At 37.7% G+C, this 12,225-nt stretch overlaps 1 protein-coding gene across 4 annotated transcripts in view; it reads right to left on the bottom strand.

The window, feature by feature from the left end:
- ACTR3B (actin related protein 3B) overlaps positions 1-12,225 on the bottom strand; it is a 1,022,089-nt gene that overhangs the window by 978,583 nt on the left and 31,281 nt on the right. For all 4 annotated transcript variants that reach the window (XM_032762294.2, XM_032762296.2, XM_058428310.1 and 1 more), the window contains one exon: positions 296-420. In XM_032762294.2, the coding sequence (XP_032618185.1) occupies positions 296-420 (125 nt within the window). The remainder of the gene's footprint in view (positions 1-295; positions 421-12,225) is intronic.

The raw sequence follows: 12,225 nt of genomic DNA, 5'->3' as shown, positions 1-12,225 counted from the left end.
AGTTAGTCAACCTGTCAAGAATTTTCCAGAGGAGGGGATCTTGCTTTCATGTGTGACCTGGTGTTTCCTGGGTCTATTCTGCATTCCAGGGATCTGTTAATTCCCTTAATTCTCCAATCAAAACTACCCCCATTCAAAACCAGCCACCACCACCACCTCTATTCAAACATAAGAATTCAAACATAAGAATAGAAACACATTCCACAACTCACAAATACAACTTCTAGATGACCATTTTGCATTACTCATCCTACTGCTCTACACTTAGAGAAGCAAACACCTGTTGGAAATTTACCTTTGTAGCATACGTAGGTTTATCGATGGCTTCATCTCCTATGAAAAAGTCAAGGTCATCAACTCCCCTCAACACTCTCCTTTGGGCTTGGTCAACTACCTTTGCCGACTCTCTGATGGCAATACCTTAGAAAAAACACACACACACAGATTTCTATCACTATCCATATCTATTCAAATGATCAAAGGGGATAATATCCCTATATACACACAAGTAAATTTTCGTTGTTAGGGTTCCATGTGGGGTGAAGGGTGCTCACAGAAAAGACAGTGTCAATGAGTACATAAAATAATATAGAAACAGGCTATTCTATTCTGGTACGATTTTCAGAATGGGACAAAGGAAATGAGCTGCTCTTCTTTTATACTGACAGAAGGTATATTGCTAAATTTCTCAGTTTTATCTGGAAAAATCCCTCAAGATAGTAAGTGAAATGCCTATACATCAGTAGGTTCCAAATTTAAAATACAATATAGAAGGGGACAAAAATCCGTAGAATACAGAAAAGGAGAGTAAACTGAAAAATAATATCTATAATAAAACTCTACATCACATAGCCTTAAAATGTATTTTTGGTCCTGTTACAGGGAGAAAAAAAGCCGCGATTTCTCATTAAAAGGATAAATTAGAATGTTATTGGTTAATATCTGTAGCCAAAAAAGTACCATAATCAAATAACTATTACATAAAAATTCCAAATATTAATGGCTTTATAATTCATTATTTTAATAAGATCTTAACCTTAAATACTTGGGAATATACTTAGTAGTAAATAATCATATCAAACTTCACTCCAGAATTTAACAGCTAATGAAATGTGGAGGGCATCACAAAGATTCCATTTTCCACTGAAATTCCTAACTCCTGCTCACACTCTTGAGCTCTCCCATGAGCTATTTTCATCCATCAGGTCTCAACATCAACACCATCTCCTCCCTTGAAGCCTTCCTTGACAACCTACAGTTCTGCACATGTGTTTGATGCTCCCACTGGCCCTTTTATACCTGCATTAAGGCATTTTTCAGGATGAATTACAATTGTTTAAGATCAGTCTACCAAACTGTAGATTCCTTGACGTCAGATAACACCCATCTTTTACTGTTTATCCAGTGGGAGGCTCAGATGTCAATAACTAATAATAATAATAAAAGTTTACATCTATTGAACACTCTGCTAAGTGTTTCCTTTTGTACACTATTTTATTAAATCCTCACAATAGCTTATGAGACAGGTACTATTATCTTCATTTTACAGAAATGGAAGCTTAACAATCTATCAAGGTCACACAGCTTCTAAGAGACACAGACAGGATTTGCACCTAAGCAGGCTGCTGACTATCAGAATAGACATTAGAGAAATATTTGTTAAATTAACATTTTACTCCACTAAAATATTTATTGTGGGTTTGAAAAATGGTCAAACTATACCTAAATAATTCTAACATAAACCTAATTCCATAAATATACTAATGGCATCTCACTATCCTTAATGTATTTCTGATGAAAGTACGACTCTCTAGCTATACAAACGTAAGTGCTAGATAAAAGTTCTCCGAATTGAAACATCAAAATCTTTGTGAGTTACTACCCACAGTGATGTACAGAATCAATACAGTCCTTATCAAAATACTAATGGCATCCTTCACAGAAATAGAAAAAATAATCCTAAGTTCACATGGAACCACAAGAGACCCCAAATAGTCAAGGGAATCTCAAGCAAAAAGAAGAAAGCTGGAGGGATCACACTACCTGACTTCAAAGTACACTATAAAGCTACAGTAATCAAGACAGCATGGTACTGGTATAAAAACAGACATATAAACCAGTGGAACAAAGAGCCCATAAATGAATCCATGTATTTACACTCAACTGATTTGACACAACAGGTAAAGTGTAAATGTTACTGGGGAAACTGGATATCCACATGCAGAAGAATGAAAATGAATGCTTATCTCTCAACCATATACAAAAACTAACTCAAAATCGATTAAAGACTTCAATGTAAGACCTGAAACTGTGGAACTATTAGAAGAAAACGGTAAAATGCTTTATGACATTAGTCTGGGAAAGGATTTTTTTGGACAAGACCTCAAGAGCACAGGTAACAAAAATAGATAACTGGGATTACATCAAACTAAAAATCTTCTGCACAGCAAAGAAAACAATCAACAGAGTGAAGAGACAATCTATAGAATGGGAGAAACCATTTGCAAACTATCTACCTGACAAAAGATTAATAATTAAAATATATAAAGAACTCAAACAGCAATAAAAAAACAAATAACCCAAGTGAAAAATGAGCAAGAGACCTGAATGGACATTTCTCAAAAGAAGACATACAAGTGGCCAACAGGTATATGAAAAAATGCTCAAATCCTCAAATAATCATCAGGCAAATGCAAATCAAACCCACAATATCAATCACCTCACACTACTGAGAATGGCAATTATCAAAAAAGCAAAAGATAATAAGTGTTGATGATGATGTGACAAAAAGAGAACCTTTACACACTATAGGTGGGAATGCAAATCAGTACAGCCATTATGGAAAACAGTACAAAGGCTCCTCAAACAATTAAAAATAGAACTACCATATGATCCAACAATCCCACTACTGGGCATATATCCAAAGGAAATGAAATCAGTATGTTAAAGAGCTATCTGCACTCCCATGTTTACTGTAGCACTATTCACAATAACCAAGATCTGGAATCAACCTACGTGTCCATTAACGGATGAACAGATAAAGAAAATGTGGCTTTATAAACAGTGGAATACTATTCAGCCATTGTTAAAAAAAAAGAAATTCTGCCATCTGCCCACAATATGGATGAACCTCGAGGGCATCATGTTAAGTAAAATAAGCCAGGCACAGAAAGACAAATATCACATGGTCTCATTCATAAGCAGGATCTTAAAAAGTTGATCTCATTGAGGTAGACTGTAGAATGGTGGTTACCAGGGGCTGAGGCTGTTAGGGGATGGGAAGGACAGGGAGATGTTGGTCAAAAAATACGTAACTACAGTTAGATAGGAGAAATAAATTACAACAGATCTAGCATACAACGAGGTGACAACAGTTAATGATGATACATTGCATTCTTAAAAAATGTAGAGTACCTGTTATGTGCTCTCACTACAAAAATGATGACTATATGAGGCAATGCATTTGTTAATTAGCTAGATTTAACCATTTACAAAGTATATATACTTCAAAACATCATATTATACATGATAAAAACACATAATGTTATCTGTCAATTTAAAAAATTAAAATCAGGGCCAGCTGTGGTGGCTCACGGCTCATGCACATAATCCCAGAGACTCAGGAGGCTAAGGCAGGAGGATCGCTTGAGCTCAGGAGTTTCAGAACAGCCTGGGCAACATAGCAAGACCCCATCTCTAAAAAAGCTAAAAAATTAGCCAGGCACAATGGCACACATGCCTGTAGCCCTAGCTACTCGGGAGGACCACTTGAGCCCAGGAGGTTGAGGGTGCAGTGAGCTATGATCGCCCCACTGCACTCCAACCTGAGCAACAGAGTGAGACCCTATATCAAAAAAGTTTAAATTTTTAAAAACTGTTTTTAATTAAAAATTTTTTTAAAATCTTTGTGACTGAATTTCAGGAGAGAGTAAATAATATTTCTAGGCCGGGCACAGTGGCTCCCACCTGTAATCCCAGCACTCTGGGTGGTCGAGACAGGCAGATTGCTTAAGCCTGGGAGTTTGAGACCAGTCTGGGAAACATGGTGAAAACCTGTCTCTACAAAAAAAAAAAAAATACAAAAACTAGCCGGGAGTCTCAACTACTTGGGAGCCTGAGACAAGGGGATTGGGAAATTGAGGCTGCAGTGAGCCATGATCACGCCACCACACTCCAGCCTGGGTAACAGAACAAGACCCTGTCACAAACAAAACAAACAAAAAAAAGTTTCTGATATGAACTAATTTCTTCAAACAGTCCAGCCAAGTTAATTTTTCTGCACAGCTACTTCATGAATGAGCACACAGACTTTGAAGTTATGAAAACCTAGGTTTGAGCACTTACTATTAGCTGACTTGAGGAAAGTTATTACTAACCCTCAGTGCTCTCTCCTCTAAAATGCATATACCACTACCAATCAGGGTGGTGAGTATTAAATGGAACAATGTTTACAAAGTGTTTAGCAGAGACTGTGGTATAGAATAGTACTCAATAAACAATATTATCTGTACTAAATTGGAGACCAAATTTGTGACTGGCGGAACTGAACAGGTACCCAGATACAACCATTCCAGAGAAGAACTGAGAAAAATATTATGTTTACCAGCAATTCCACTTCTAGAATTTATTCTAAAGAAATAATCATTGAGTAAATAAAAGTATATATACAACAACACTCTTTGTAGAACTAATTATAATAGCAACAAATTGAAGGAGGAAAGTTAACTGACCTGAAATCAGAGATCAGGTAAATAAATTGTATCAAATCCTTAGAAAGAGCTGCTAAGGCCGGGCGCGGTGGCTCACGCCTGTAATCCCAGCACTTTAGGAGGTCGAGGCAGGTAGATCACCTGAGGTCAAGAGTTCAAGACCAGCCTGACCAACATGGTGAAACCTCATCTCTACTTAAAAATACAAAAATTAGCCAGCATGGTGGCAGGCACCTATAATCCCAGCTACTTGGGAGGCTGAGGCAGGAGAATCACTTGAACTTGGGAGGCGGAGGTTGCAGTGAGCCAAGATTGCGCCACTGCACTCCAGCCTGGGTGACAGAGCAAGACACTGTCTCCAAAAAAAAAAAAAAACAAGCGCTACTAAGTTGCCTTTTAGAATACCCACAGTATGACTCCACTTCAGACAGAGTTGCATGGGTGTGTTTAATGTAAATTCAGAAAAATAAGATGGCCAGACAAAAGATTAATACTGGTTAACCATGGATGGTATAGCTACTGGTGACTTTCGCTTCTTCTACTGGGTATATTGGTTTTTCAGCTATTAAAAAGAAGCTAAACAAACAAAATAAAAGTAAAAGCTAATCTTTTGTTTGTGAGCTAAAGCATTTGTCCTGTTATCTCTCAAAATCATTTACCTTTAATGCCTCATTTCCAAATGAAAAGTTTTCAAGGTAAGTCAGGCTATAGAATTTTCTCAAACAGACAGCTATTAAGCTAGCTAGAAATTTATATTAAAATTTGTTCCAAGACAAATTAGTAAACATATACAATTATTTCTAAAAGTAGATTATCTGGTATCTCCAATTTACTACAAATGAAGAATAACAACACAGCTGTAAGAGTGAATTTGACGCCAGGAGCAGTGGTTCACACCTGTAATCCCAGCACTGTGGGAGGCCAAGGTGGGCAGATTACCTGAGGTCAAGAATTCAAGACCACCCTGGCCAACATGGTGAAACCCCATCTGTTCTTAAAAAAAAAATAAAAAATACAAAAATTAGCTGGGCGTGGTGGCCCATGCCTGTAATCCCAGCTACTCAGGAGGCTAAGGCAGGAGAATTGCTTGAACTCAGGTGGCGGAGGTTACGGTGAGCTGAGATCATGCCACTGCACTCCAGCCTGGGTGACAGAATGAGACTCCATCTCAAAAAAAAAAAGAGTGAAACTGAAGCCTTTTTCTCAGAAGGGCATCTTGAGGTAACAGGATAAAAAAGGTGAAAAGAAAAAGACACAGGGCAGAAATCACTTTCCCCACCTCCTTTTCTCATTCCAACTCACTGCCACATTTAAAGTCTCAAAGATATCAAATTATCAACAGTGGCACACAAGTAAAGGACAGAACTTCAGCAGAACTGAAGAAAGGATGAGTGAAGTGGAAACACTGGGGCTGAAATGAGAAGCGAAGAGGACATTGGAGACCCTGGGCTGAACATGGGCTAGAAAAGTCTCGTGGGCCACGACGACTGAAGTGATCTGTAGAAATAGATAACATCCATCTCTGACCATACCATTCAATGGCACTCTGATTGATGCCACACAGAACCATCTGATGCACAAGTTTGGTATTCCAAAGGGCCACTGGCCAATGTGCCAACACAAGTGACAGATCCTATCCTCTAGGCAAGATCAAACTTAATTGTGTGTGAATCCAGAATTAAACTGTCAAGTCAATATAAAAGATTGTAAAGATAGCTGGGCGCAGTGGCTCACGCCTGTAATCCCAACACTTTGGGAGGCTGAGGTGGACAGATCACAAGGTCAAGAGATCAAGACCATCCTGGCCAACATGATGAAACCCCAACTCTACTAAAAATACAAAAATTAGCTGGGCATGGTGGTACACACCTGTAGTCCCAGCTACTCAGGAGGCTGAGACAGGAGAATTTCTTGAACCCAGGAGGTGGAGGTTGCAGTGAGCCGAGATCACGCCACTGCACTCCAGCCTGGTGACAAAGCAAGACTCCGTGTAAAAAATAATAATAATCAAAAAGAATAAAAATAAAAATAAATTAAAACACACACACACACAAAGTATACTTCTTTTAACTACTATACAGGAAGCAACTGTATCCATGCAAGAGAATAAAAGTATATAGAGCTTATATTCCAAATATTTTGTCTATACCTATGGAACAAGATGTGGCCCAAACAGTTCTTATGAACACAATGGAGAAATCTGTCTAAATAATCTATATCACCCAAGTTATCTCTAGTACACCACAACATACCACAGTCCCCACTTCCACCCCCGCCCAGCAGTAACATGGAGCTCCTCCCCAAGTGAGTGTCAACAAAGGCCAAAAGGAGAACCTCAACTTTGACCCCCAAACTGGCAATAATGAAGTGGTATCCCCATTCCCCTGCTAGAGTAGTTTCAGGAAAGACTTGCTAAAACACAAAATTAAAATAAGAACCTCATAACATAATACCCAAAGTATCTAGGTTTCCATTTTAAAACTCTCACCATGGCAAAAACCAATTGACATCTCAACTGAAAAGAGAAAAGACAATGAATAGACAATGCCACCAAGATAACACAGACATTATAATTATCAAACAAGGATTTTAGGAGCCATCACAAAATGTCTCAATGAGCAATCTCAAATACTCTTGACTCTTGAAACAAATGGAAAATAAAAGGAAGTCTCAGCAAGCAAATACAAAGCCACAGCAAAGAAACAAGATATAAAGACAAAACCATATGGAAATTCTAGAATTAAAAATCACAATAACTGAAATAAAAATCTTAAGAGATGGCCTCAACAGAAGAAAAGGACAGAGGAAAGAAACACTGAACTTGAAGACAGAATTACAGAAATTACCCAGTCCAAACAAAAGAGAAAAAATAGATTGGAAGAAGTAAAAAAAAAAAAAAACAGAGCCCAGAGCCTCAGGGACATCTGGGATATATAAGAAAAGATTTAGCATTCGTGGATTACAATTCCCAGAAGGAAAAGAGAAAGAAAGCAGGACTGGAAGGTATGCAAAGAAACAATGGCTAAAACTGCCAAATTTGGCAAGAAAAAAAGGGAAGAAAAAAAGAAATAAACTAATAGATTCAACACTGAACAAACCCCAAACAAGTTAACCCAAAACAAAACAAAACAAAAAAAATCCATTCCAAAACACATTATACTCAAACTTAAAAACTAAAGACCAAAAAAAAAAAAAAAAATTCAGCTTCCAAGGACATTTCTCGTCAGATATTTTGACATACACGCACCAAAAAAAAAAATACCACAACATTTTTGTGCTGAAAGAACTGTCCATCCAGAATTCTATGTTCAGCAAAAATATCCCCTGAGAATAAAGAGCAAATCAAGACTTTCCGTTGAAATAAAACTAACACAATTTGTCAACAGCACACCTACTTAAAAAAAATGGCTTGGGATGTTCAAGCAGTCCATTATTTTTTGTTTTTGTTTTTTTTATTTTGTTTTTGTTTTGTTTTGGTTTGTTTTTGAGATGGAGTATCGCTCTGTCACCCAGGCTGGAGTGCAGTGGCGCGATCTCAGCTCACTGCAACCTCCACCTCCCGGGTTCAAGCGATTCTCCTTCCTCAGCCTCCCGAAATAGCTGGGACTACAGGTGCACACCACCATGCCCAGCTAATTTTTGTATTTTTAGTAGAGACAGGGTTTCACCATGTTGGCCAGGATGGTCTCAATCTCTTGACCTCATGACCCGCCTGCCTCTGCCTCCCAAAGTGCTGGGATTACAGGCGTAAGCCACCATGCCCAGCCTATATTTCTTTAATTAAGAAAAAATAAATAAATATTAAAAAGAATGGCTAAAGGAAGTTCTCTAAAGAGAAAAGAAATGATAAAAGAAGGAATTTGGGCACATCAAGAAAAAAGAACAATGGAAAGAGCAAAAATATGGATCATAATTATTTTCCTTTTCCTCTTGAGTTTTCTAAATTATGTCTGGCAGTTGAAGCAAAAATTGTAACTGATGTGAATCTCATGAGATTCAATGTACATTAAGGAAAGATTTAAGACAATTATATTAGAAATAGGGGGCCAGGCACAGTGGCTCACACCTGTAATCCCAGCACTTTGGGAGGCTGAGGCAAGGGGATCACCTGAGATCAGGAGTTCGAGACCAGCCTGGCCAAAACGGTGAAACCCCATCTCTACTAAAAATACAAAAATCAGCTGGGTGTGGTGGTGCACACCTGTAATCCCAGCTACTTGGGAGGCTTGAGGCAGGAGAATCGCTTGAACCCGGAGGCGGAGCTTGCAGTGAGCCAAGATCGTGCCACTGCCCTCCAGCCTGGGAGACAAGTAAGACCCCATCTCAGGAAAAAAAAAAAAAAAAAAAAAGAAAGAAAAGAAATAGGGGGTAAAGGGACCTACAGGGAGGTATGGTTTCTACATTTCATTCCAACTGGTAAAATGTTGATACCAGTAGATCAAGGGGAAAATATATTTTTTTTAAATAATATATAATAACTACAACAACCACTTAACTATACAAAGAGATGTATGCAAAAACACAATAGACAGGCCAGGTACAATGGCTCACGCCTGTAATCCCAGCACTTTGGGAGGCCAAGGCAAGCAGATCACTTAAGTTCAGGAGTTCGAGACCAGCCTGGCCAACATGGCAAAACCCTGTCTCTACTAAAAAATATATATAAAAATTAGCTGGGAGTGGTGGCACATGCCTGTAATCCCAGCTACTTGGGAGGCTGGGGCACAAGAATAGCTTGAACCCAGAAGCCAGAGTTTGCAGGGAACCGAGATCACGCCACTGCACTCCAGCCTGGGCGACAGAGTGAGACTCTGTTTCAAAAAAAAAAAAAAAAACTATAGATAAATCTAAATGCAATTCTTAAAAAAATGTACAAATAACCCATAGAAGTTAGACAAAACAAAACAGAAAAACAAAAAACATAAGGAATAAACAGAAAAGCATTAATCAATAATTACAATAAATATAAATGGTCTAAATATACCAATTAAAAATAGATATTGGCAGAGTGCATTAAAAAATAAAACTGAACTCTGCTGTCTACAAGAAACTCTCTTCAAATGTAATGATATAAGCAGGTTGAAAGTAGAAAGATGAAAAAAGATATTCCATGCAAACATTAATCAAAAGAAAGCACCAGCAGCTATACTGCTGTAAGAAACAGTAGTCTTTCAAGCAAAGAAAATTACCACTTATAGACAGGGACATATGATAAAGAGTCAATCCATCAAGAAGACATAGAAATCCTAAATGGGTATACACCAAAAAACAGAGCTGCAAAATATGTGAAGCAAAAACTGATGGGGAAAAAAATATACAAATCCACAATTACAATTGTAAACTTCAATGCCTCTCTCTCAACAATTAATAGAACAAGTACACAGAAAATAAGCAAGAATATCAAAGAATTCAACAATGCCATCAACCTATAGGCTCTAACGACATTTTTATAGAACGCTCTGCCAAACAAGAAGAGAAATCACATTGCTTTCAGTGCCCATGCATCTTACACCAAAATAAACCTTATGTTGGACCATAAAACAAACCTCAACAAATGTTAAAGAATTTAAGTCATACAGAGTGTATTTTCTGACTACAATAAAATTAACCCAGAAATCAGTAACAAAAAGATAATGAGAAAATCTCCTACACAGTTGGAAATTTAAAAACACAGTTGTAAGAATCCATAGTCAAAGAGGAAGTTTCAGAGAAACTAAAAAATACATTAACAGGATGAAATGAAAATATATCAAAATTGGGGGGAATGACACAGCTAACACAGTGCTAATAAGGAAGATTTTAGCACTAAATGCTTATATGAGAAAAGAGTCTCAAACTAATAATCAATGACCCCACCCCACCTTAAGAATCTAGAAAAAGAAAAGCAAAATAAACCCTAGGCGAGCAAAAGGAATGAAATGATGAAGATAACAGCAGAAATCACTGACATTTCAAACAGGAAATTTGAGAAAATCAATGAATCAAAAAGCTAGCTCATCAAAAACGAAAACTTGGTAAAAAAAACTCTGTGAAGGTAAAAAACCAAGCTACTGACTGGAAGAAATTATTATAAACCACATATTTGACCAATGGACTCATACCTAGTATATATAAACAACTCATAGTGAGATATCATCTCTACAAAACTTTAAAAATTTAAAAATTAGCCAGGTGTGGTGGTGCACACCTGTAGTCCCAGCTACTCAGGAGGCTGAGGCAGGAGGATCACTTGAGCCCAGGAGTTCAAGGCTGCAATGAACTGCAACTGCACCACTGTACTCCAGCCTGGACAACAGAGAGAGACCCTGTTTCTAAAAAATATAAATTTTAAAATAAAATAAAAAATAAAGAACTCTCAAAACACAAGAGTAAAAATATAAATAGTCGAATTTTAAAATGAACAAAATACATGAAAACACATTTCCAGGAAGATGACATTCAGATGGCAAATAAGCACATGAAAAGATGTTTGACATCAGTAGCCATTAGGGAAATGAAAATGATGAGAAATCACTACACACTTACTTAATCAGCTAAATAAAAAATAGTGACTGGGCACAGTAGCTCACACCTGTAATCCCAGCACTTTGGGAGGCCGAGGCAGGTGGATCACTTGAGGTCATGAGTTCGACACCAGCCTGGCCAACATGGTGAAAACCCATCTCTATTAAAAATACAAAAATTAACCAGGCATGGTGGCGGGCACCTGTAATCCCAGCTACTCAGGAGGCTGAGGCAGGAGAATCGCTTGAACCCAGGAGGCAGAGGTCGCAGTGAGCCAAGATCACGCCACCGCACTCCAGCCTGGGCAACAGAGCGAGATTCTGTCTCAAAAAAAAGCACACACTGTATGAGTAGTAGCATTATTGCTGAGTAGTATTTAGTGTATGATGTACCACCGTCAGTTTAAATATTAATCTATTGAGGAACATATATTATGGAGATGATAAAATTATGAGATGGCAACAGAGCAGTGGTCAGGAATAGTGGAGGGAGAGGAGTAAGTATAATTATATAGGAATAGCACCAGAGAGATCTTGGTAGTGTGAAAATAATTCTGTAACTTTATTACAGTGGTAGTTCAAGGAATCTACAGGTAGAATTACAATGACATAGAACTATACACACACATTGTACCAACATCCGTTTCCTGGGGCTGGTCTGTTTTTGTTTTTATTTTTAGAGACAGGGTCTCACTTCGGTTATAATATTGCACTACAATTCGTAAGATGTAACCTTTGGGGCAAAACAGGAAAAGTGTACACAAGATCTCTCTAAACTATCTTTGCAACTTCCTATTAATCTATAATTATTTCAAAATAAAATATTTTAAAGACAGAGTTTATAAATGACTTAAACTTGAAAATAAAACACTTCAGCTGTAATGATGAATCAAAACTAACAAGATTAAACTTAATAAAGAACAATGGGCTGGCGCAGTGGTTCACGCCTGTAATCACTTTGAGAGACTGAGAGGGGAGGATAGCTTGAAGCCAGGAGTTCAAGACCAGACGAG

This window comes from Hylobates moloch, unplaced genomic scaffold (assembly GCF_009828535.3).
Source record: "Hylobates moloch isolate HMO894 unplaced genomic scaffold, HMol_V3 SCAFFOLD_1, whole genome shotgun sequence".
Taxonomy (NCBI): Eukaryota; Metazoa; Chordata; class Mammalia; order Primates; family Hylobatidae; genus Hylobates; species Hylobates moloch.
The sequence above is the reverse complement of the archived record's forward strand: the minus strand, read 5'-3'. Positions and strand labels throughout refer to the sequence as shown.